Raw genomic sequence first — 25,950 nt, 5'->3', positions numbered from 1 at the left:
GTCATGTTAATTACAATAATTATATTTGTTTAAGTTGATTTCTCTAGGAAAAGATGCAAACATAGTTCTGAGATGGACTCTTTTTATTACAACTTTGATGAATGTTAAATTAAAACTTGAGCAGAAGCCATCTTTAGTGTAAAAAGAACTGAAAAGTGCTGGTTTGCTTGACTCCAAAGTCTGGCTCAGGTTCTTGAAACGTCAATCAATAATAACCCTTTAACTTTTACCCTGTCTAATGCCAACAATTTTACTTGTCAATGGGGGACCCCTTGGGCCTTCAACATCTAGGTTCACTCAAAACCTATGTTGCCACCATTAAAGAAACATAACATACTTTAATGAAGTAATAATAATTACCAGTATTGTTACTTCACTGAAGTAGGGTCCAAATTAGTCTTTACTATAATGTGCCCTTCTCCATTCAATGTTCTTTCTGAAAAAAACTAAAAAAACAAAATAATTAATACATCTTAACTGTAATCATTTATTTACTTTGTGAACTCTATTTAAATGTATTTTAATGAATGGAGAGAATGTAATAAAATAAATAAATAAATAAATAAATAAATAAAAGTATGTTATGTTTCTTAAATTTATTAAAACTTGTTTGGTGAAATTCACAGTATTATTATTTAAATTTATAGAAGCTCTGTGCTTATCCAGTGCTCCACCAATAATTATAGAGACCTTAAATCAAGTTAAATCACATGAAGTCAATGCACATTTTTGGGGGATGAAAGGGGAAACCATTACAATAATAATTATATTAACGCCTAAGTCGCAAATGGAGGTTGGCTACCCAGGAACATGGGGGCTGGAACTCCTGACCCCAAAACCAAAACTTTGTAGAACACATAAGAGCCTGCCCTACCTGCAACTAACCCAGCCGCGAGTTCCACCTGCCAAATCCAGCCCTAGCCCTGCCACCGGTCACAGTGAACTGTGGAGAGCCTACTATGTACTACTATTATTATTATTATTATTATTATCATCATTATTATTATTATTATTATTATTTAAATCTCTCAAAGCAGAGTAGCATTCATCATAACATTGAGTCTGGGCCACATTGGTGAAGGTGAAGGCCCTTTCCAGCAACTGTGCACCCATTTAACCTATTGACTCCTGAACTGCCACCCAGTGACGAGTAAAATCAGTCTATTAACCTGTTAAAGGCCTGAGGGGCCCCCCATTTAATAAGTAAAATCGTCTGGCATGAGACAAAGTAGAATCTATAATTGGCCACTGGGAGTTAAATTAGGGTTACATCTCACTCCTAGGAGTCAATGGGTTAATTACCAGTGTTCGACACTAACGCTTGCCCGGGGCAAGCTAAATAAAATTATATCCGTTGGCAAGTAAAACAACTCTTAAGACTTGCACTATCGGGCAATCAGAATTTTTGGTCGACTAATATTTTGCAGAACGATTTGATTTGCAATGAAGAAAGTGACTAGTAATGTGATGTAGTCACCGCAAAAATGGTAAAAAATAACAACATTACATCTCCTTGCTGTCATTTATTTTCTGTTAAAAATATATTGGTACAAACCCAATCTCTACCCTAGAGAGCTCTTCTCTTGACTGAGGGAGAGAAGAGCTCTGGGGAACCCTGAAACAAAGTGTCTTCTTATTGGTTTTCATGAAGAACAATCAAAAGCGACTCTAATTGGTGAATTCATGTCAGCGCGAGGAGTGAGCAGGCGCTGTAAGGAATAAATAGCCAATGTTTGGCTATAAGAACCCTACAGTGCATGTTCTCCTACATACATGTAGAGTTTCCCAGAGCCTTGGGTCGATCCGGGGCTCTGGTGACAAGAGTGGGTGCAAACCTCAAAACAGACTGGAAGCAGGAATGTACTGGTATTCATAGCTGCCATCTTTCTCCGCATGAAAAATTTTTTTTATTACAATGGAACCCAGCTTTCGCACGGCCAAATACGTTACGATACTTTGGTATCAAACAAGGCAGAAGAAAATTCTACCTTTTATCACGCAATTTCAACCAGCTTTGAAAGGTCTTAGAGAGGTATACTTGTAGTAAAGGAATCTCCCTTGATCTCGATTTATAGAAAAGGAAAATCGCTTAAATGTATGCTTGTCAAAGCAAAACTGTGAAGGCTACTAAAGAACACCATGGACACAGCAGGAGTCGTGTTGGTCTGTCAAACCCATTTTACACACGTTTTACTCAAAATTGACATTTTTACAAGCCTCCTTTGAGATTTAATGGGCAATAGGTCTTTAGATGGCGGGCAAACGAAAAAAAGCCATGGGCAACCAAAAAAACAAAACTGGTTGCCCAAAGTCCAAATTAGTACGAACACTGAATTAACTCAAAGACGGATAATCTTAAGGTCCCACAGTTGTGTTCGACTTAAATGTTGATAGAAAAAGCAAAACTTCATTTAAGGATCTCTGGATTTTCTGCCAAACAAAGTACTTCCTTTTTTTTAGTTAATTTGACAATTTGACTTGCAATTTATTATTATAAATATTAAATTTCTTTCAAAACTGACAGAGCATGTCTCATTGGGTGCCCTTGGTGATAGTTTTTATGAGTACTTGATCAAGTCTTGGGTGATGACTGGAGAAACAGACAATGTGGCCCGGCAGATGTATGACAAGGCAGTAGAGGTTTGTTTTTAATGTTCTTCTTTTGTTTGTAATTAAGGTTTGTAAAGGTGCTTGACATGTGCCTTTAGTTAAATACATATAAATTTTTGTACCTACGTGACTTCTGATAGGGAAAGGTGGCATAGGCCGGGAGATGCAGGCACATTCAGGCACATGATCACCCCTTATAAATAATAATATTATTAATTTGATTACTCAGACTCCAACACTGGAAAGAATGGTTGCCTTGCTATCCGGGGTTTCTTGTAAAATTGAAGAGAAGTTATACAGTACGTCTAGTTTTTGAGCTCGGTAATTCAATGCCATGATTTGTGGTCCAATTTCTAGGGATTAGTAGTTTTGTCGAAAGCATAGGTTAATAAGGGAAGAGAACTGGTATATGTATGAGTACTTTTCCAAAGTAATTAATTTTATTTGTAGTTAATAATATTATGCTTTAGCTGAATTTCTATCCACTAGCTTTGGGAAGCCATAAGAACAATCTACAATGTTAGAATTAAACTCTTATAAAAAACGTTTACAATAGAGTGTTTTCACATGACAGTCACAGTGGGCATGTTGGAGGTCAAATAAGGAAACAGCAGCCATGTTGCAGGAGTGAAAAAATATTCATTTGGGAATTGAACTCTATTTTTTATGAAAATTTTTCCTTTTGTTTTAGTATACAAATATGACTGCTGGTCACATGCATGAAAACACTTTATTAAATTCACATTGCATTAATTAAAACCTTTTGTATTAATTATATTATAATTATTATTTTGCTTTTTATTTTTTAAGGCTATAGAGAAAATGTTGGTGAGAAAGTCATCTCCATCAAACCTCACATACATAGCAGAATACAAATATGGAAGATTAGACCACAAGATGGATCACTTAGTAAGATCTCAAAAATGTAGCTTTAATTAATTTAACTTGGTTCTATGTAGAGTGCAGTTGTAATAGTAATTAGAATTAAAGTGGTCATTCATTGTATCATTCAAGATACAAGATTCTTGACGAATAAAGATCGCATTAAAATGCCTCAGATTTGTCAATGGTCAAATTTAAAGAACTTTTAATCTGCAGCCTTGATAGGTGACAGCATAATAGTGTTTACAGAACATGGCAAGACATCAATTTTAATAAATTTTGGAGATCGAAACCTGAATTCAAGAATGAATAATATTGTGATAATGATCAACATAATTAATTTTATTATACGGCATGTGTGTATGGTTTTAAAAATCTAAACTTTCAAAATTATATTGAACTGCTTGTGCATTTCTAAGTGTAAAATGCTTTGGTGGTAGTTGAAGTAGTGGAAGGATCTTCCACTTACAGTAGCTTGCCTGGGTAGTTTGGTGATATCAAACTGCATTGGAATCATGCTGCTTACCGCTGCATAGAATGATTGCACATTGGGTAAGAACTGAAGAAAGAATGGGGGAATCCATACAGGTGTATGACTGCTTCCCTTTAAACATTACAACAGAGTGTAAGTAAAGATATCCCTGTTTGCTTGAAGTACATGTAAACCAGGGGGCTAGCTGTTTTACCTGTCCATCTGAGAAGTTGAACCAGGGATTTTTCAGAACAACAATATTGCTTTTCAAGAGCTCCCCAAACACTTTCACAAACTGGCTGTAAACTGTACCTGAGTCGACTGTCCTCGGTTGACTGATAAATCCATGGCCAAAAAAGGACCAATAGCAGTACCAGTCTGCCAATAAATGATGTATGGTCATCCATTGGCCAACAGTTAAATTTTATGAGCACCCCAGCCACTTTGTCAGATTTTCTCCCCCAGATATTTTAATGTAACAGTGTTTTCATCTATGTACGTCTGTACATGTACTGTATGCTATTCAGTATACATGATTGTATTATTATGTAGTATTTTTAAGTCTTATTCTGGTCTATTTTCTTCACATTCAGGCCTGTTTCACTCCTGGTATGTTCCTTCTTGGTGCCAAAGGCTCAAAAAACGAGAAGCACTTTATTAACCTTGCAGCAGAAATTGCTAACACTTGTCATGAATCGTATCGCAAAACAGGTAATTTTTCATAAGGTCGCTCACACCAAGGAGACCCTCTCTTAAAGGGAACCTCCACTAAAACAACAAAATAACTTTAAACCACAGAACATAATGTTTACAATTGGAATTGCTCAATCTTTTTCCAATAAAAGCGTTTGTATTCGAGAAAAATAAATTCCAAAAACGCTTATTTTGGCTATCAAATTTCCCGGGCGCTGCCATCTTGAATAATTGTGACGTAACTTGGTTGCCCTATTGTTCTGGAACAATAGGGCAACCAAGTTACGTCACAATTAAATCTGGAAAGCAAAGGAGACCGGTTTACGTGGTCACCAAGATGGGACTTTATGCTGTCGCAAATGGCAAATAAATTCTGCGCATTTGATGTCGTTGTTGTAAGTATTGCTCACGCATTCCTTTACAGTAATTCTGCTGTTGTTAAGTGAGCCTTCCTAACATGAAGCATGATGTGAGGATTCGGTCGCTAAGTAACTGCCGCACATGCTTTCGACCAATGGCTAAGGTCTGTTTTCTCGTACTCCTCAGTCCAGTGAACACAAAAGAGAAGAGGCCTCTGCTAGCAGGGAACCATTGACTATAAAGGATAAAGCGGATGAATGCATGGGGAAAGCTTTACAGTGTCTGCAGTGCATAAATTCTTCCTCTGAATGTCACTCTAGCTACTTGAATTCGTTTCACCCCTCTCTTTGAAATTTGTATATTTTCTTTTCTTGCTCGTTGGCTCAATCCCATCCTCTTTAGCTTTATTGTGGACTGATACAGTGATGCAGTATCATTAGAGGCAGATTTACTCGCTTTTGTAGGATGTGAAGGCTGGCTTTTTATAACAAAAATATTGAATACAAGACAATACAAGCATGATGACTTAACTTTTTTAACAATTTTCTTACCTTGAAGAAAAAGGCTCATAATTGTTGACCCTCTCTTGACCTTCCACAATCACAAACCTTTAACATACGCAATTAGCATGGGCTTTACTATTCGTAGTCTTTTGCATATTGTCAGCGGAGTTTTAACAAAAGGAAGTTTTAACAAAACAAAAGAGTATGGGATGGAATGAAACATGAATAGGAAAAATGGACCTTCATCAGTGTTGGGGGAATTTGTTGAGAAAACTGACGACAAATAAACACACACCAATGAAAGGAAAATAATGCGACTTCATCATTTAGGGCCAGATTTTGTTATGTATATCTTTATATTCTGTTGATTGATGTTTCTGTTTCGTGACGTACCACTCGGAGTAAGCAAGTATAGTCAGGTGAGAAAGCAGAGAGGCAATTCAGTTGCTCTGTACTTGAGCTTTTAAGGTGCATGAGTGCAATCAAACATGATTTTTTAGGGGCACAACCAAAAATTTAGTCGCATGTGCGACCATTTGGTCGCTAACTTTGAGCTGTTACCTTCTAATCACTTTCCAGCAATAAAAATGGGGTCACTGAGTTCGCTTTTGAGATAATTATAAGCAATTAAAGACAAAATAAAGGGTATTTTTATGGGGTTTTCCTGTTGCCATGGTGACTTATTATGTCACAATAATGACCACATCTTGTTCAATGATAATTATTGGAGTTTCATATGGTACCATAACATTGGTAATACATAATGCAGCATTGTAGTGCCAATCTTTCTATAAATAAGAATGTTGCTTTAAAGTGTTGAAACTTGAAACTGCTTTTCAAGAGCTACCTTAATTCGTTAGGCCTGGCTATTGCACCTTTGGGTTTACTCATCTGGCTTTATGCCAAACTTTGTCATTTTGATTATTATTAGTTTTAATGAACCTATAGGCTTTTGCCCAAAAAAGAAAAACATCACAAAAGTACTTTCACTGACCATATTGACAAATCACTTCATCTTGTTTTAAGGCAGAATTAAACAGAAACCAGTTACATGTAAGTGGTCATAATAATATTAGGTATTAGACCTCTTTGAGTGCATGGTACTATATTTATGTACATGTACTTGGCTCAGGATGATGGGGCCAATATTACAGCTTGGGGTTTGACAATAGGTTTAAGTTACCCATGCATAAGGCATTTCAATTTAGTATTTTACACAAACAAAGAGCTCTTCAATCTTTTATTGATTTGCAGCTACTGGCATTGGTCCCGAGGCATTTAGATTTGACGGACCTCATGAGGCAATAGCTCTGCGTAGTTCAGAGAGGTATTATATACTTCGTCCTGAAGTCATTGAGGGATTTTTCTACATGTGGCGATATACACATGAGCCGAAATATCGTGAATGGGCTTGGGAGGCTGCTCAGGTAAGTACACTTCTTGTGGAGTTTTGTTTAGTACTCATTTGATCGCAAAAATCACTCACAACTTATAAAAGCCAATGTTAATACAAGTCAAATAAACCCTACAGACAAAACATTAATAGTAGTAATTTGATAATTAATAATAATAATATTATTATTATCATAATGATTATTATTATAATTCCATAGTTTCTTTAGATATACTCTATTCCTTTTGAGCAGCTCTGAGTTTTGTGGAGTTAAAATCAAACACAAATGCTGCTCATTGGTCACCTGTGTCATGCCATCTTTAAGTAAGTTAAGCTCTTCATTTTGCCTCATGCATAATTTATATGTATCTCCATCATTAATTTTTCTAAAGAGAAGCCAGCAAACGAGAACTAAAATATTGAAAACTGTTTGCATTTATTTAATAATAATTATGGATTTTTTTGAGCCAGAATAGATAATTATACCAATACATTGGAACCCCATTAATACGGTCATCAATGGGCTAAAAAAATTGGCTGTATTAACGAGGTGGACGTATTACCGGGGTAGGGGTAAAATTCATGAATAAAGGGCCGTAATGGCAAGTATCGCATTTGCACTAACTTCCTGAACAACTTTTCTCTTTAATAAACTTCTGGAATGTACATACAGTAATTGTTTAAAATACTTGAAACTTCGCTCAATAGGTACAACGGTTAAAATTGCTACATGTATGTGTACTGTACGTTCTGAGCCTAAAATCAAAACAAGAACAGGCCCAGCGTACTATGCGTCTAAAAAACGGAAGCTGCTGTAATTATCTAAGCGAAAGACTTCAGTATGAATCATGTTTTTGATGAAAGCACAATGACTTAATCCCTTCGAGATTTACCTTACTGGATGTTACTGTAGTGTCAAGATCATGTTTGTAATGAAAACAGGGAGGAATGTTGCTGACAGTACTTTGTAAAGTAAATCAGCTGTTCGATTACAGTGGTAAATAACAAAGGTCAATGAAATTGACATGTCACAGGTGTTTTGGTTTTCTTAATTTAGCACGAGTGGTTGTCTTAATGGGGTGAAATTATACTGAGGATTCTAGGGCTTGGGATTTAAAATTGTGGCTGTGGGCCATATTAACGGGTGACCGCATTAACGAGTGGTTTTCTATTAGAGAATGTATTGCCATTTTGCCAGGCCAAAAAAAAAAGTGGCCGCAATAACGAGGTGGCCGTAAGGCAGGGTTCCACTTTATTATTATTCTTTGAAGACTGTTAAGAAAAATTCCAATTCAAATAATAGATCAGTTTTTGTTGTGTAATATTTCACTGATTATCAAGTGCAAATGGCTTATAACAACAAGATAACTTGTATCTTAACATCTGAAGAAGACAAGTTGTTAAGTAACATTGATGTCTGCAAAGTTTTCCTCATTGCTGGGTTGAGCAATAAGGGTTTTCTTATAACAGGGAAACAGACTACCTGTGGACTTGGAAGGGCCTAAAAGCAAAAAATAAAAATAAAAATAATAATAATAATAATAATAATAATAATAATAATAATAATAATAATAATAATAATTATTATTATTATTATTATTATTATTATTATTTTATTATTATTACCCTATGTAACCATAACACGCATGCTCTGGCAGATGATATACCGATTTTACACTAAAGAAGGGAGCCATAGCCAATGGCCAAAGGTCCTTGGGGTTGGACATGGTTGGCGTGGTGGTGAGAGAACTAGCCTCCCACCACTATGGCCCAGGTTTGATTCCCGGACCCAACGCTGTAAGTAGGTTAAGTTTGAGTTGGTTCTCTACTCTGCGGCGAGGGTTTCTCTCCAGGTTCTCCAGTTTTCCCCCCTCAGCAAAAACCAGCATACAGCTGATTCCAGGTGGCTGTAATCTGTGCTCCAAGGTCATACGTGGACCACATAGCAGCTGCGAGAGGTGCCATAGAATGCTTTCGGTTCGACTTTGTTGACCTGCATCGTTGTAGCCGTACTTTGCAATGGTGATTAGTGAGACTAATTAAATTATTCCTTTTCCTTCAGCTTTCTAACTCCATCCTTAGAATCCTTGCTGTTCCTAGCTAGCAAGGCTGTTTTCTGCAACAATCCCTTCCTGATGGTTATTCCTAGCCTTGCAAGCCAATTTGCACCAGCAACTATCGGTACCACTTCTAGATGTCTGATCCCCCATAATTTCCCAATTTCTCCCTTCATGCACTATCTTGTATTACCGCTAAATGCTTAATTAGGTGTGCAAACACTATTAACCTGTATGGTTTTCGCTTGCAAACCTCCACATTTCTGTATAAAATAATGTATTATTCATTTGTATTGTTGTATGTGTGGAGATAGAAAAACCTAGGAAACCTTAATGCACCCTGTGGTCCCACGGTGATTTAATATCCACAATGAATGCCTTGTTATTGTCCCTTTCTACGACAACAATGTTGGGTTTTCTGGTCGCAATTATTATTATAATTATTATTATAATTATTATTATTAGCAACAAGGAAACAGAAGCTAGAAAGGAGGATAGCATAATATTTATCACCATGGGGGTGGTAATTTTCAAAGGTTATCTGATTTTATAATTTGACATCTTGTTGATGGATTCTGAGAGCATAAGGTAAATTATTTATTCTTGTTAGAGGGAAGTTGGTCAGTGAACAGGCAGTTGATAAACTTTTATATCACTTTCTTTTGTTTCAGAACATTGACAAGTACTGTCGAGCTGGAGCAGGATTTAGTGGAATAAAAGATGTTACTTCAACATCTGTAATACACGATGATGTCCAGCAGAGTTTTTTCTTAGCAGAGACTTTGAAATACTTATATTTGATATTTTCTGAGGACACTCTTCTTCCTTTAGATCACTGGGTCTTCAACACTGAGGCACATCCACTACCAGTCATTGGTAAAATGCAGCCAGCTCAGAGTAGATAGTTTGAAATTGTTTGAATGGGTACAGTTACAGCGCTTAGACAAATTCACAAGCCCCATTGGCTTTGTTTTATATTGGTTATTTTGCATCATCATTTTCTATAAATTTCTGTTGAGTGAATCCTACAAAATGTATACCAGTAGTTACAAATTTCTGTACATTGTATCAGGTGATTGATCGGAACACCCTTTTTCCTCCCTCATAGCTAGCAGCCTTTTTGGCTTTTCACACAGTCACTTTGAGCTGGAAGAATGTTTGAAAACTTTGTTTAACTTACGAATTTAACCTACAAGAAAATGTTCAAGCTTAAGGACGGTGCCTACTAATTCGCTAGTATTTTTGGGCAGTTTACTGAACATGCGGAAAAAGCAGATCATAACAAGTCTTATTGAAATCCAAGAAGAAAATTGGGGGTAACCATGCATTTTTCGAAGATAATTAATCAACAATATTTGTAAAAAGTTTTGAAATACAAAGCAATGTATGGCGTTCTTTTCCAAATTGAAGCTCAATTATCTCAGAAAAATGCAGGGTTACGCCCTATTTTCTTTTTGGATACCAAGATCACTTGCTAAGTTCTGCTTTCTTGGCATAGTTTTGAAACACGCAAAAATATCCCTGTATTAATAAGCACCAGCCATAGGAAATCCGAGTATCTCAAGATGCGTAGAACGTATGCGCAATAACAAGGCACCGTCCTTAAAACCTTTTTTGCTGCACTTCTTGCATAAGAATCTTGAAGAGTTTTTATAAGTGTGTCAGGACATGTACATGTACATTACTAAGCTTTTTGTCACATTCTTGGCAGCTTTTTATTGCATACTTACATGTAGAATATCATAAGCTGCCAAAACACGCAATTTGATTGCTCAGCTTTATGGGAATTACAGTAATGGGCAACTTGTAAGGTTTGTTTGATGAAATCCCTGTTAATGCCTTGATGTTTCGGTGTTTAGAAAGGAATGCAAAATTGACCTGTAAATTTAAATGGCTTTAAGCCTCTCACCCCATTGGGCAGAGTACATGTAAAATCTGTAATGTTCCTCTTATTAGGAAGGCCATGGGTTAAAGGGGACACAGTTTTCGAGTACACAAAGACGTTGTTAACCCTTTCACCCCTAAAGCAGTCCCCATTCCAGGGGCGGATCTAGGATAAAATTAATGATGACTGAAATTTTTGAATTTTAGCTCTTCAAAGTCCCCTTTCCCGTGTTTCTGACGGATTTCTGTAAAACGGCGGAAACCGGTATGGATCCACCCCTGCATTCATGACTAAAATGATCTGGCGTTAGAATAAACATTGTATTAAAGTGTCTGACATAGGAGTGAAAGGGTTAAAAGACATAATAACAGAGGAACGTGTAAAGTAAGTTTATTATTTTTATTTAGTTTCTGCGATGTAAGGCAAGATTACAATGTACCTAATCCTTTCAGAATTTCAGATTCTTGGTATAAACGTTTTATATGAAACCAAGATTCAAATGCGTGTTTGGGCCACCAGTGAAAATAATGAAAATACCGGTACTTTGAATTAGGTCAGTGAAGGCCCGACATTAGCCTTGCCGGATATCCAAGACTTACAGTGTTGCTTAAATTTTTTGGGAACTTTCATTTTCATTTTTTTGTTTACAAATAAACTTTGTACTATAATTTTTAAACACATGCTACTATAAAATTAATGGTACCCACATTTTACAGCTATCTTATGCCATACACAGCTGACACTAATTTTTCAATTTTAAATTTAAAAGCCAGACCTTCTTGTGTAGCCCACAAATAGAGCTTTGACTGTAAACAAACACATTTCCAGAATTCCATCATATTTTAGTACAGTTGCATGTGATTGCAAAAGGATGCAACAAGTGTGACTATTATTCCCAACTCAAAACTGATCGTACAGTGTGTGAAATTGTTTGTTTGGCAATAATAGTAAAAGCTACTTACTATGCTAATAAAGTTAGTCTTGGGAATGGCATCAAAAAGCAGTAGTGTAGCAGCTCTGGTAACCTGGTATTATTTGGTATTGTCAGCAGCTGCTATTGTTTTCCAAGTCATTGTTTCAATAATTGTTTAGTCTTTTGTTTTTGGCTAGGGTGCTAGGGTAGCAAGCCAGTCACATTACATGTATATGTTACAAGAGTTGCTTCATCACCCTTTATAAATAGACACAAATATGCCCACTTTATACATAATGTTTTCCACTGCTACACCTCTGACAGCCAAATGCTTTGATCAATAACTATATTGTTCAGTAGGGTATTCTTTTTCATCAAACTCTTGTGGTCATTTATGCCTTAGAGTTCTACTCCAAATTTCAGTGTCACATACATGTAAAAGGAAAGGAAAGAAAAGGAACTTTATTTAAGTGTCTAATCTTCTAGCTCTGTAGAGCACTAACCGGGACACTGTAAATTGAAATTAACAAGTTAACGCAAATGAAATCAAATGTTGGTCTTTGAGGAGAGGGGAAACCGGAGTACCCGGAGAAAACCTCTCGGTGCAGAGTAGAGAACCAAACAAACTCAACCCACATATGACGCCGAGTCTGGGAATCGAACCCGGGCCACATTGGTGGGAGGTGAGTGCTCTCACCACTGCGCCATCCCTTATATTATTATAATACTGATCATGCATCTTAGCATCTTCAGATGCTCTTTTGGCCTGTCATGAAATATTTCAAAAGAGCCTAACCAAATCATATCTTAACTCCACTTACATGCTCTAAACATGGTAGGCAATATTTTCTAGGTTAAATCACAGTTTGCAATCAAGACAATAATTCAAGTTTCAAATATTTTTTTACATGAACTTACAAAATTCTCTCACAGATCAGTCCCTTTTTGACTATTATTAAGACTTTGAAGGGGATATAAACGTATTTAAGTGGCCAATAATAATGTCTAGAAGTGTAAAAAAAGATACTTGTATCTCATATCCCAGTCAACAAAAATAGGTCCTGATTAACCATAACTTGGAATGAGTAATTTAAATTAATGTAAAGTCATTTTAATACCAGGTCTTTTAAACCTGCAGTGTACTAAGTTTGGCATGGTAAGAATTCTAGATAAATAATTCATTTAGGTAGTCACTTTATCTTTAGTTTCTTAAATAAAATAACCTCTAAGTTCTGAGTGAATAAATTTCAATCAGATGTTTCCAAGACATTATTTGTTGTTTATTGTCATTCCATTTTGAAATGGGAATTAGTCCAGGTGTCAAGTCCAGGATTGTTGGAAAATTTACGAGCCATAATGGCTTAGTGGTAATGACCCTGCATCTCTTATTGCATGCAAATGTTACTTCGACGTTAAGCTGGAGGGTGATTTCAAAAATTATCTCTTTCTTTGTGAGAGTAGGAGTGTCTGTCTCAGAGTTGAAAACTTTTCAATCACCAATCTCAGTGTAGTTTTCATCAAATTCTACTCTGGGCATTAAAATCCTTGCAAACCTCACTCCACTGAGGCGCCGTTTGTTCTTTTTCGTATGATTTTGATCAATAGTCAACACCTTGAATCTTGAAAGCTCTACTTCACTGCTGTCTTTAGATTTGGTGATTTCAATTTCATCGCCCTCTTTGACCTGAGACCAGGACAAAACAATGTGGATTAGTGGTTGTCTTCCCAAAAGTAGCACTGTCTCCATGTATTGTCATCACAGGAAGGCCAAATTTCTTTCAAGGAATTTCATTTTGTCACCAATGTTATAGCCCCTTGCTGTAGAAAGTACAGGACTGGGCTGAGTTGTTTTAAGCCAGGTAAGTGTTGATAATAATAATAATTATTCAGTAAGTGTGGTCACATCCATTGAAATTAAATGTGCCTCTGATACAAATGAAACGATAAAGGAGTGATTAAACCTACTTCTGAAGATGCCTTTTGGCAAATTTCTTTGTTAAGGTACAGCTTTCTGGCAGCTATCAAGTCACCAGCTTTGCTGAAATATCAAAACAATGATAAAGTAAAAAGAAATGGTGAGTTGATGATCTGAGTACTAAACAAATCAATAATATTCCACAGATTTGTGACAGACGAAGGCTGATTCCAAACTTATGTCATCACAGATAAATACAGTGACACCAAAATCAAATAATATAATTTTATTTTATTTAGTAAATATCCCTTATCCTATTTCTAAAGATAAGTGTGTGACAACCAGTAGCAAACCAATCAGGAGCTGGACACCAAATGCATTTGCAGCCTAAGCAATTATCATTTATTTCGGCCAGATGAGTGAAAGTTTAGAGAGGGCTGTTGATTTTTAGCCTCCCACGCAGACGTTCTTAGGGCTTCGTCATGCCTTGCATACATTAATGATGATATTCAAAGATCTTGAGAGAGGCATCCTGTTATATCTGAGGAATTAATGTTCCGGTCCACTCGAAGAAGAAAGAATGAAATAATTACAGTAACACAAAATATATAATCACTTCTCTTCGTCTCTTACTACAGGCCCACGCATGCCCATTACAACAGTTACTGATGAGGCAATAAGTAAACTCAATCCCCTCATGTAACCCATCCTATCATTACCCTCTACAGCTGTTCACAGAAGTGAATAAAATACCAAGCAAACAAAAGTTTCACAACCCAAAATGATACTGCAGACCATCCAACAAAGTGCAGCACGAGTGACAGTCTGGACATCCTGTATATGTAGGGTCTGTACGTAGTTCATGTTAACCCACATGGGGAGCACAAACTTAACTACTGTTTGGAGATTGGAAGTGTATTGTTCGTTCTCATATCAGATGATAATTGACTATCATGGCCAATTCATTTCCTTCTACTGTGGCTGGCTCACTGGGCTGGTTAGTCATAGCAAGGAGAAAGAAGACAAAATATTTGGAAATGTTTTCACCCTGAGAGGATTTGCTCCTGGGTCTCCAAAGATACCAAACATTACGTCACATTTCTTTTGATATTCAAATTTGTCAAATTAGGTTCTGCTTGGCATATTGATAATAATGGTGACGTCACGAGAAACATGGCATTAGTAATGCAATGCTCCCAGTCTCTCACGGTCAGTTGGTGAGCGGAGCCTTCCCCAAAGCAGATACGGTGACTCCCTCTCTCTCAAATGGAGAATTGAAACAGCTCATGAATACAAACCTTCTACCCATGCCAAGTCCACTCGCAAGAACACGATCCACTCTTAAACTTGACACAACTAAGTCGAGCAGTTTTCCTTCAGGAAACTCGCCTTCTTCTTTCCCCCGAATACCCCATTGTGCTTGATTCCAGTTGTCACTAACTGATGAACAAAAGCGCCATCCGTACAGGTGGGTACTTATGAATTTAAACGGACCAACGCTTCTATAAATAAAGAGGAGCGATCGCAACATTCCATTTGTGGGCGCCATATTGTTTCATGATTTCACACGTTATTCTTTAACCCTCATGTATGCCCATATAGGGTGACCCGGAAAACACTGACCCCCAGTCCATGGACCCCTCCACGGACTGGGTCCACGGACTGCCTCACGGACCGGTCCACGGACTACCCTTACGGACCCCCCCCCCCCCCCCTCCCCCCATACGGACCACCCTAAAACAACTAAAGATTTGACTTAACAGTTGTCTGGATAGACCACTCGAGTCACTCGTGTCGGCGAAATCTCAACCGCAACGCTCCGCAAATAATATTCAACAGACTAAGGCTCAGGCTCGGGTACAAAGTCTATTAATCACATATTGCCCCTTCCTTCGCTGTGGACCGGAATCCTTAGAAAAATATTGATTATAAGTAAGTTCTATTTGCATTTTCTTTCTTTCCCTCCGCCATTTTGTTCGGATCATTCTCCCGCGGTTTGTGAACTCGCCCCAGGCTTCACGATCTCTCTGTCCTGAACAAAGTGGCGGAAGACCTTTTTTTAAAATGTATTTTTTATTCCACACACACACACACAAAACAAACAAATGGCGGAAGAACTTAGTTTCGAAGTACTCCGGTCAACAGCGAAGGAAAAGGCAACACCTGAGCCTTAATCTGATTTGCGGATCGTAACGGCTGAGATCTCACCGGCAAGAGTGGTCTATCCAGACCGTGACCGGTATAAACAAATTTTCAATTGTTATTTATTTTTAATTCTGTGTTTTTTGGGGTGGTCCGTAGAGGGGGTCCGTAGAGATAGTCCGTGGACCGGTCCGTAAGTCAGGCCATGGACCCGGTCCGTGGGGGGTCCATGGACCGGGGGTCAGTGTTTTCGGGTCACCCGCCCATATATACTATCCACCGTAGACACTGTCTACAGTAGGAACAGTTATCTACACTGTGTACGGTTTGAACAACTATCTACATTGTCTACAGTAGGAACAGCTGTATACACTGTCTTCAATGGGAACAACTATCTACAGTATCTACACTGTCTACATTGTGAACAGCTATCTACACTGTATACAGTAGGAACAGCTATCTGCACTGTCTACACTAGGAACAGATGTCTGCATTGTCTACAATAGGAACAGCTGTCTACACCATCTATACTAGGAATAGCTATCTACAGTGTCTACAATGGGAACAGCTATCTACACTGCCTACAGTAGAGTGTTTTTTTGATATTTGAGTGTCGAAAGTAATTAGCGAATTACTTTGGTTTTGCATTACGTCATTCAGTGATTGGTTCAAAGTTCTCGCGCCACTTTTTCAACCAATCAGAAGTGAAACCAAAACCAATTGTGGCTCATGCGTGCACATTTTCCCGCGCTTTGTGTCGGCTACGTGATCTACTTCGAGTTTTGATTGGTTTACTGGATTGTCTCCGTCCTTTTTGATTGGCTAAAGTAATTACTTTGGTTTTGGTTTTACGAGACTCGATTGAAACTCGCTCTATCTACACTGTCTACATTTTGAACAGCTATCTACACTGTATACAGTAGAAACAGTTGTCTACACTGTCTACAGTAGGAACAGCTATCTGCACCGTCTACAGTGGGAACAGCTGTCTACACCATCTATCCATCATCTTTGGTCTTGATGATATCAGAAAGACTAGTGAAATGGAGAAGATAACTGTTTCTGTCTTTAATCAGGTAATAGAAAAGGCTGCTTTTGAAATTTCCCCTTCCCTTTTTGGGGACCTTAAGCTCAATTTAACATGTTTTTATCAATTTTGGAGAACGCTATGATTTAGCGCTCAGGGTTGGTGCACTCGTCTCTCACTGATCACGTGGTCGGGAATCGATTCCCGGGCTTGGCGTCATATGGGTCGAGTTTGTTGTTGGTTTTCAACTCAGTCTGCTGAGAGAGGTTTCTTTCGCGTTCTCCGGATTAACTTTGTGCTAAAAAATTAAAGAGGAAATTTTCCCTTATCAGATGTTAAACTATCTTCGATTTTATTTCGTTAAATGGACTGGCTGTGCAAATAACAGGGGCAAGAGCAAGCCAAGGTATTGCTCCATAATGACATCAAATTGAACACCGGAACGGACAAAGTAAGTAAGGGTGCATTCTTTTGGAAGTATCCTCCATGGCTATTCTCATTCCGGATTAAGAATAACAGAATACACCGAAAATCAATTTCAAAAGAACACATAATTATTCTGATAACGGAATACTAGCGTTGGTTAACTATTGTATCTGCGCATGCACCAATCCAGTTGGCATGGCGAGTGAAAAAGGTTTCCCGAAAGTTTGGAACACGAAATGTTGGGATGTGGCCGTGATTACCAGTTTTGTGGCGGTTTTTTTCGATTTTTCGGTTTGCTTCGTTTGCTAAAAACCTTAAGGGGGAAGATGACGAAGAAATTGTTGTACTTGTGAGTGCTTTGTGTAGTGCAAATGTGTTCTCATATAATTATGGTCTTCTTCTGATGTCGACTTAACTGAAAAAAGGCTCGTGGTTTTTGCACAAACCAACGTCATTTCTTTTGACCAGGCAAGGGCACTTTTTTTATTAACACAAAACGACAGCTCTTCTTGTTCTAGCACCGGTAAAGAAACAAAAGAGAGGCCAGCACACCCGTATCTAACAGTAGACATTTTGCATGGCTATTCCATTCAAATTTTTACAATTTTCAAGCTGCCGGCGGTAGCTTGAAATGTCAGTCGTCTCCCGGGGAAGGCTGAGGGCGGGAGACGACTGACATTTCAGGCTACGCCGGCGGGCGACCAGCCGGCCACGTATCATATTCTGCCTATTCGGAGTGAGCCATATTCCAGTCATTCCGTTCATTCTGCTATCGGGAGCAGAATGAACGGAATAGTATTCCCTTAATTCCGAAAACGGAATAGGTCCCAAAAGAACACGAATACCGTCTATTCCGTGTGTTCATATTCCGGAATCGTAACAAAAGAACGCGCCCTGAGTCTATAATTTTTTATTTTATTTATTAATTTAATTTTTTTTGGGGGGGGGGGGGAGGGGGCAGGGGGCGGAGGTTAGCTAATAGTTAACGGTTTTTAATAAGTGCCAAGAGACCGCTTAAACCTATGAAACTATAGACGGCGTAATTTTTAACTATTATGTGGTTTTATAATCAATCAATCAATCAATCAATCAATTTTAATTTAAACTCACACAAACATTAATTTACAGTGTTGGAAAAAGAAAAATAGAATATACATATGAATATTTACAAATTAAATATTGAAGAAGATACATAGTACTAATGAAATATTACAATTGTGATTAAGAAATAAAATGTTAGGGGAAAAGAAGAAAGGATAAATGGTAAACAAACAGTTTTAATACAAAGTTGATTGTGAAGAGGTTGGAGATAATGAAGGATCGTAGGGATGTGGCGCGTTTTTTATGCGAAAGAAAGGTACAGCTTGAGATTCAACAAAATCAAGCGCTAAGGAACTATTCCGTCTATTCCCAATTCGGTTCAGTATCAACAGAATGATGACAATTAAGCTTTTCAAGAGACGGCACATATTTCGAAAATGGAAAAAGTTTTGTGGACTGATAAACCGACTAAAAGTGCTCCGGGGGAAGACAGGCAAGACGAATATTCAGTGTACTCTTCTTTATATACCAAATGAATGCACCCTCCAAGACACCCATGCAAACTAAGAGAAGAGAAAAAGAAATTGTAAGAGAAAACATGTTCCATGTATAGCGATCGCGTCTTTTATGGTTACATGAAACTTAACCATATTCTATGTCATGATTTTTTCTTCGTCTATAGGAATATATCTAGAGTGGTCGTATTAACATTTTAAGTACCAAAAGAGCCACACGAAGGCACATCCGTAGACGAAAAGAAACAGGCTCTACGCGCAGCTAGGAAAAATGCGTCGAGTTGTAATGGACACCTAATACAAGTTGGAAAAAGTTTGATTTCGCTCGAAGGACGAAAGAAGATTTTCCAAGACATTTTATCTTAGATTTGTGGGCTCTTTGGGCCAGATAATAAGTCCACGAGGATTGAGGGCAGAGGTGCCAGTTCCTCTGCCCTCTGCGCAGGAACGTGGCGCCGAAAAAATCTGGTCAACACAAGCAACCACGAATGGTCACTGTTTTGCCATTTGCCCTGCATGATTGCCACTTCTCACTATCCAACTCTCTAAGTTATCGAACTGAAAACGAACGACGACTAGTAAAAATACTCCGCAGTGTTGTACAATACTAAGTATACTTGATTATATGTAGTCCCAGTTTTCAGCGCGGGCATCACGCAAACTGTCACACTTTCCATAAATTATCCGTTCGCGATACAAGTTGAACAGCAAATCGTTCTTTGTATTTGACTCACCAAAATACAGTGAAACTAGTAAAAACTCTCCATGATATTTCACGCTAAAACTTAAACATCTATTAGAAATAGATATAAAACCCTAAAAAACTGTTGAGGTCGAACTTTTAAAGTGCTACTGTGACCAAAAGGCACTTTTTATTTTTCTTTGGATTTCATAACTATGTTAACTAAACAGTAATTGATCGAAGTTTTCAGCCTTGATTTTAAAAAGACACCTGTTTATTTTAAGTGGAATTTTCTTATTTAATGGACCGCCATTACTATCTTTAAAATATTGAGAGAGCTGGATCGAGGAGAAAATGACGTCAAAGACTCAATAGTTTGAGAGTGCAATGCGTGTGTACGCGGCTGAATTAATATGCAGCACGTAGTTTCGGGCTTTCAGACTTTTAAACTCGTGTTTTGCATATATAATAAGCTACTTTTACACGCTGAAATTTTGAACTAGCGAGTAAATGACGTCACTTTTCCCTAGATCCAACCCTCTGAGGTCCAATAGGTCAGTTTTGGACAGTCACTTTTCCCTGGAACGAACCCTCCAATCGGTCAGTTTTGAACGTGAGTAATGGCGGACCGCGAAATCCAAAACTCACACTGAAAGTAGACGGCCTTTGGACAAAACTCAAAGCTCAAAATTTTGCCAGTCAGGTGTTACGCAAACCCACTTTCAAAATCTGAAGAAAAAAAGGAAGTTATTTTTTTGATCACCGGGACACTTTAAACACTGTTCACTTGATAATCCCTGTATTATCGCTCGGCGACAAACAATGCAAAAGGTCGGTCCCAAACTTCACGACAAAGCTAAATTACTCTTCAGCAGCGATATTTTATGGAAGACTTAAATGTTTTTTTTGAGAGTGTGGTGTCTTGATCTTCAGTGCGGGATGAAACGGAAAGAAGAGGTTCCTATAGAGTAAGAACTCCGGGTTCAAGTCCAATCCACGGATATGATGTATTTTCACAAGTAACTGTCAACTTTATTGTCAATTTTCACTCGTGAATTTGTGCGGTCTGGAATCCTTATGCGATATAAGGCGAGATTGCTGTCATAATTTTGTTGGCGAACGGGACTTTAGGCGTGATGCCCAACGAGTTTGCCAAGCAGAAAGGTATCTGATGAGTCCCCTTGGTCTAACTATGGTAAGACTAACCACGAAAAATGTATTTTCACAAGTAACTGTCAACTTTATTATGATATTTTAGTTCCTTATTTTCTCGGCTACCACAAGTCCTGGAACACAGTGTCCTAAATTAACGATAACAAGTAAATTCAAAGCTAATTACGAATTAACGATAATCGTTAATTAAGGAAAGGGTTCATGTTCATTTCACAGCGCCCATCCCCATTCTCCGCGCGGCTCAGCCGCTAGTTAATTTGCATCTCACGCCAACAATACACCTTATTCCAAAATGGCCGCCATTTTAGTATTTTTTGTTTTATTACAAATTGGCCCTTTTGGCTTCGCTTTCAAACGAATATTTAACCTTGAACGAGGCCAAAAGGGCCAATTTGCAATTAAACAAAATAATTTGGCGCCCATTTTGAATAAGGTGCATACCGCCACAATCTTGGGCAAAACAGATGGGAAATTTGAAACCCCCCTCTCCCCCCCCCCCCCCCCCCCAAAAATCAAGGATGGGAAAATGGCGCGTTTTGGCTTTTGCGCGGCTTTATCCTTGCTTTGGGGGGGGGGGGGATGGGGGTTTGCTGTTCCATTTTATTCTGTCCAAGATTGCAGTTACACAGGCTAAACCAATTATAAAGAGGAGTTAAGTTTTTGCAATTCCCACCCACGACCTGCTCCCGTCTGACCTTGTAGCTCAGTCGGTAGAGCAGCGGTGATCCAGCCCGAAGGTCGTGGGTTCAATTCCCACCCTGGTCAGAGTTTTTCTCTGTCCTTGTGTGGGCCCAATTCCATTAGTAGGGCTAACGCTCACATGGTTTACATGGGTTTTAAAGAGCACTTCACATTACCCCTACAGTAGTTAATTCTCTTGTGAACCAGCCATAGCACCGTTGACAAGCACTTGTTTAGTTCTGATTGGTTTGTTTCATTGCCGGCATCTTTCGTGATTGATTTTGCGTCCTGCTTCTTGAGAACGAACGAACATTGCAATGCCAACAAGTGTTATCCGTCATTTTATTCCTTGGTGACATCCAGACCAGAATCCTTCGACACCGACATACTTTTGCTGGTTTTACGCATGGAGAGAAATCGCTTCACTTCTGAGTGTCCAGACTGAAGATATCCTTTGCCTGAAATTAAACGAAATTATAAGGGTGTTTAGCCTTTCGACATTGACTGCTCGATTAATAAGAGAGAATTCTTGGAAAAACGGTTGCTTGGGGCGAGTGTAGTCGGTCTGTTGCCAATTTGGGAGCTAAACAGCATATTTAACAAGAAAAGCCAACAACAGCTCTGCACGCTCTACAAGAGCGTCACTGCAGAAATTACGACGGCTACGGCAACGAAAACGTCACTTCAAAATATAAACTTTGTGCTGCCGTTTAGTACTTCACCATTTATTCCTAAATTATTGCTCACGTTGCACAATATGGGAGACAAACCACATGGATAAACTGATAAGAACGATTTTGGACTAAGATTAAAGAATAGGCCATTCCATCCGTGTCGTCAAAACCTTTTTCATAAAAGCCTTTTCCGTTAAACGACCTTTTTCACAACCCATTTTCGCCACACCAAACCACCGTCGGCTTCCACTGATACCACCCTCGTAGCTGAAAGAACTACCAACGTTAAATAAAGTGACTTTACCTTTTACCTTTTTACGAAAGCCAATTGTCGAATGCTCGCTTGTGTTTTACCGAATTATGATTGGTTCGTTTCATTTAATTAAAGGTCCAACAATGGAGACCTTTTTTTTTCTCTTTTTGAGCACTCACCTGCGCATGAAACCATTCTTGATGTTATCCACACAAACGGGTCTTGTAGCGCCTTCCTGTCTCCAACGTATACTTCCGTCACTCGAACTGAAAAGGGATTTTAGAGCGTTTTTGCATGACGTCACAGCGGCCATGTTGGTTGTTCCAAAACAAAGAAATGGCAGCCATGATGGTGTACCAAACTAATCCTCCGGGAATTGAACTCTATTTTTATGCAAATAGTTTCTTTTGTTTCAGTAATTCAATATGGCTGCTGGTCACGTGAGTGAAAACGCTCCATAGGAACTCAGGCTCATGACATGGACATACTAAATTGATATGACAAGTAAGCTACTTGTTTGTCCAAGAAAAGGGCAGAAATTAGGGAGCTTTAAGCAAATGACGTTTTTGAGCGACGAAAGGCAGCCGGAAGGAGCTGTTTTCCTTTTTAACTTATCTTGACACTTCCACATTTATATTACCAAGAATCTTTTATCTTTTAAACTTATTGCCAAGAGATCCTTTTGGGAACTGGTGCCTTTAAAGGTTGGCAGGGAGCCTGCGCACTTCAGGCCTAGCAGGGAGGTATCCATGACAACCCTGTGAGCGGGAACCATCCCAACTTGGAGCCACCAACTGGCACCGTCACACTGAAATGATACTCGCCTGACCCCATATTTTCCACGATTTGATATTCCAGAGGGTAGGGAGGGCCGGGAGCCTGAATCCGCAAAGATTCGCTTGAATGCAACGACAAACTGATCCGCAAAGATCAGCTGAAAAGCCTGCAAAGAGCCACGCAAGCAAAGGGTATGGGGAAATCCGTTGACTGCATTCCCTCTATATTAACTTTGCCTAAATTGCATTTGGCCATATTTTGAAACAATCATTTTATATGGGAGACTAGAAAGTACTGCCATGTATTTCAAGGGTCAACTGACAGTACTTTCTTTTTTTCGTTTATCTTCTTGTCGCAGTTAACAGATAATTATTTTTTTCAATAGTTTTGAAGGTTTATCCTTGACATAACTGATGAATAACATATTAGGTTTGGTTCACCAGTTTCAGCACCCGTACTCCTTCAATTTGACCACTGTATGTTTTTACTGTTACATGTATGTAGTCTCATCGATCAGTAGTCCATTTATAAGATTACACCAAGCCGACGAACAAGCCGACCACATTGCTGAAGGAAAGGACAGACCACAACACCGGGAACTCCATGCCCTACTCTTTTCAACTATATGTGAGATGTCCCACTGAGTTTACATACGGTTTATCGTCCTTACTGTCCTTATCCGAGAAGACTAGAGAGTCTAACCATTTCTCCTCACTTACTATAAGACCCTGAGTGCTAGTCCGGCCGGAGTCGAACTTATGGCCTCGTGCATGGCAGCCCGGTGCTCAACCAACTGAGCCAACGGTGCGCGTTGCAAAAAACTGCAAAAATATTCAAGGTTTTAGAACCATAAGGCCAAAATAGTCTTTTCCTCTGTCCTTTGCTTCTCCTATCTTCTGTGCGACGGTAATTGCCCCTTCTTTTCTCATTAGATACTTAGCTAAGTGAAGAGCGAACTGGATTTTTGTGCAGGTATTCGCGGGTTTGAAACCTGGTTAAACCAAAACTAGGAGTCTGTAAACAACTGAGGCGAAAGCGCTGTTCGTTAAATTCCGTGAAACGTTACAAAACAAACACAGTATTTCGCAGAGCAGGGAACTGAGTTCCAGAACTGAATTTCCAACTTTGGAGTCTGAGCCATTCTCGCCCCCAAATCTGGCCAACATGGGATAATTTTTCGAAAAGGCATATTGCGTATGAGGGCTATGCAAGCAAAAACTGCCATAGGGTAAGTCAACTGGGACTTTGCCCAGTGCTGAAAACGCGTATAAATTTGCTAAAAGACTACTACAAAAAGTTGAAGGGGAATTATAAACGTTTCCCAAACTAAAATAATTATTAAAATGACGATACCTTTCTCAGCCTCTGCCCACTTTTTAATGGCAGTCGAATCACACTCCCGTTCCTTGATGATATCAGTCTTTGTTGCTATAACAACAATTGGGAACTGTAGACAAAATATTTCTGATGGTTATATTTTACACAGTGTCATGAATGTGTCAGAAATGAAGTTTGAAGGTTATCTTGCACTGCAAAATTCTTTTTGCAGCTTGTGTTACAACGTTTAGCTCTACAAACAACAAATCCTTATTTGACTCAATACACCCTGTCCACACTACAATCGTGGACAAATTCTTTTGGGACATTTGCTTCTATCTCAGTCCAGTACACATTTTTGGGACTTCAGGCAACCCCCCCCCCGCCCCCCCCCCTCTTCCAAACCAATCAATGTTGGGCATAAACTGGTCCACTTTCAGTCCTGCACACTGTTTTCACTTCATTCCCCCCCCCCCCCCCCCAAGCAACATTGAATGGGAAGGGGGGAGGGGGTTGCAAAATAATCCAGAATGTGATAAAAAGTGAGTTGAAAGATAAAACGCTGATTTGTCCCAAAGACTTTGTCCATGACTGTGGCTGTTGGAATTGTAGGAAAAACACTTGTTCTTTTTCCAGGAATGAATGAAATTTCTAGAGAATTGCAATTAGGAAGTTTCCAAGTTAAAACCAAGACTTTGAAAGAGTAGTATATTACTTACATCTTTTCCCCTAATTCTATCAATCTCTTTCTTGATACTTTGAATCTGCTGGAAGGATTTCTTTGATGTCACACTGAAGACAAGAAGAATTCCCTACAATGAAAAGAAACCATTCCCTTGAATCACTGCAAACTCCTGCCAAAATATTAACATCAACTATCATGCGATGACACATGCAGTATTTCTCACATCCAGAGATTTTAAAAGACACTTTTATTTGCTTTTTCTGTTCAAGTCTAGACTTACTTACAGCGTAATACGGTTTCCGAAAATAAATAAAATGAAACAAATAAACAACCAGTACAGTGGAGTCCTGCTCATCCAAATGCAGGTTTTTCTTCAAAATATTCAAATCATACACATTTACAGCAAAGATAGTAAACATTTATCAACAAACAGTGGGGTGGTGGTCTCTGACATTTCAGTGACCAGCTAGAAATAAGCCACGAAGATGGAATTTGATCCTTGTTACATTTCAATTACACCATACCATATGTTGAATTTCTCATGAATTCACGCCTTAAAAAGTTTTTCATCATTGTAGATGCTGTATTGGTATTTTGAATGCTCTGCTTTGCTTTCTTGAGGAGATTGAAATTCACTCTTTGTGCGCTGAGCGTTTAAAATTCTGCATGAAACAATAGCCTCCATATTATCTGCACCTTTCCAAACTTGAAAACATCAGGCTGATGTTTTCAAGTTTTGATTCATAAACCTGGCACATTCGCAAGCGCAGCAGTGTCCCTTTAACTCACAAAATAGAAGTTTACACTCTCCTGCCTTTTACGATATTCAAAAACAAGACATACTGTAAACCCTCTATTACTTATGAGATCTTTA

The 25,950-nt window shown here is 38.5% G+C and overlaps 3 protein-coding genes across 4 annotated transcripts in view; 1 reads left to right on the top strand and 2 right to left on the bottom strand.

The window, feature by feature from the left end:
* Positions 1 to 13,036, top strand: part of LOC138052648 (mannosyl-oligosaccharide 1,2-alpha-mannosidase IB-like) — a 28,104-nt gene extending 15,068 nt beyond the window's left edge. The window contains exons 6-10 of the mRNA XM_068899188.1: positions 2,525 to 2,640; positions 3,421 to 3,519; positions 4,558 to 4,675; positions 6,775 to 6,947; positions 9,642 to 13,036. Coding sequence (XP_068755289.1) covers positions 2,525 to 2,640; positions 3,421 to 3,519; positions 4,558 to 4,675; positions 6,775 to 6,947; positions 9,642 to 9,875 — 740 coding nt within the window. The 3' untranslated portion in view covers positions 9,876 to 13,036. The remainder of the gene's footprint in view (positions 1 to 2,524; positions 2,641 to 3,420; positions 3,520 to 4,557; positions 4,676 to 6,774; positions 6,948 to 9,641) is intronic.
* Positions 14 to 15,255, bottom strand: LOC138052650 (mitochondrial transcription rescue factor 1-like). Of its 2 annotated transcripts, XM_068899191.1 has the most exons (4): positions 14,982 to 15,242; positions 13,734 to 13,806; positions 13,381 to 13,452; positions 14 to 446 (listed from the first exon to the last, which is right to left on the bottom strand). In XM_068899191.1, the coding sequence occupies exons 1-4, from the start codon at positions 15,230 to 15,232 to the stop codon at positions 369 to 371; spliced, it is 474 nt and encodes a 157-aa protein (XP_068755292.1). In that variant the 5' UTR covers positions 15,233 to 15,242; the 3' UTR covers positions 14 to 368. The 2 variants fall into 2 exon arrangements, with proteins under 2 accessions (XP_068755292.1, XP_068755291.1); XM_068899190.1 differs by lacking the exon at positions 14 to 446 and having other exon boundaries at positions 11,241 to 13,452; positions 14,982 to 15,255.
* Positions 15,256 to 20,731: 5,476 nt separating this feature from the next.
* Positions 20,732 to 25,950, bottom strand: part of LOC138052610 (NF-kappa-B inhibitor-interacting Ras-like protein 2) — a 34,750-nt gene continuing 29,531 nt past the window's right edge. The window contains exons 4-7 of the mRNA XM_068899148.1: positions 25,111 to 25,203; positions 24,428 to 24,521; positions 22,477 to 22,563; positions 20,732 to 21,828 (exon numbers count right to left, since the gene is read on the bottom strand). Coding sequence (XP_068755249.1) covers positions 21,713 to 21,828; positions 22,477 to 22,563; positions 24,428 to 24,521; positions 25,111 to 25,203 — 390 coding nt within the window. The 3' untranslated portion in view covers positions 20,732 to 21,712. The remainder of the gene's footprint in view (positions 21,829 to 22,476; positions 22,564 to 24,427; positions 24,522 to 25,110; positions 25,204 to 25,950) is intronic.

This window comes from Montipora capricornis, chromosome 6 (genome assembly GCF_036669925.1).
Source record: "Montipora capricornis isolate CH-2021 chromosome 6, ASM3666992v2, whole genome shotgun sequence".
NCBI lineage: Eukaryota > Metazoa > Cnidaria > Anthozoa > Scleractinia > Acroporidae > Montipora > Montipora capricornis.
Note: the sequence above shows the minus strand (reverse complement) of the source record. Positions and strands in the feature narration are given on the sequence as shown.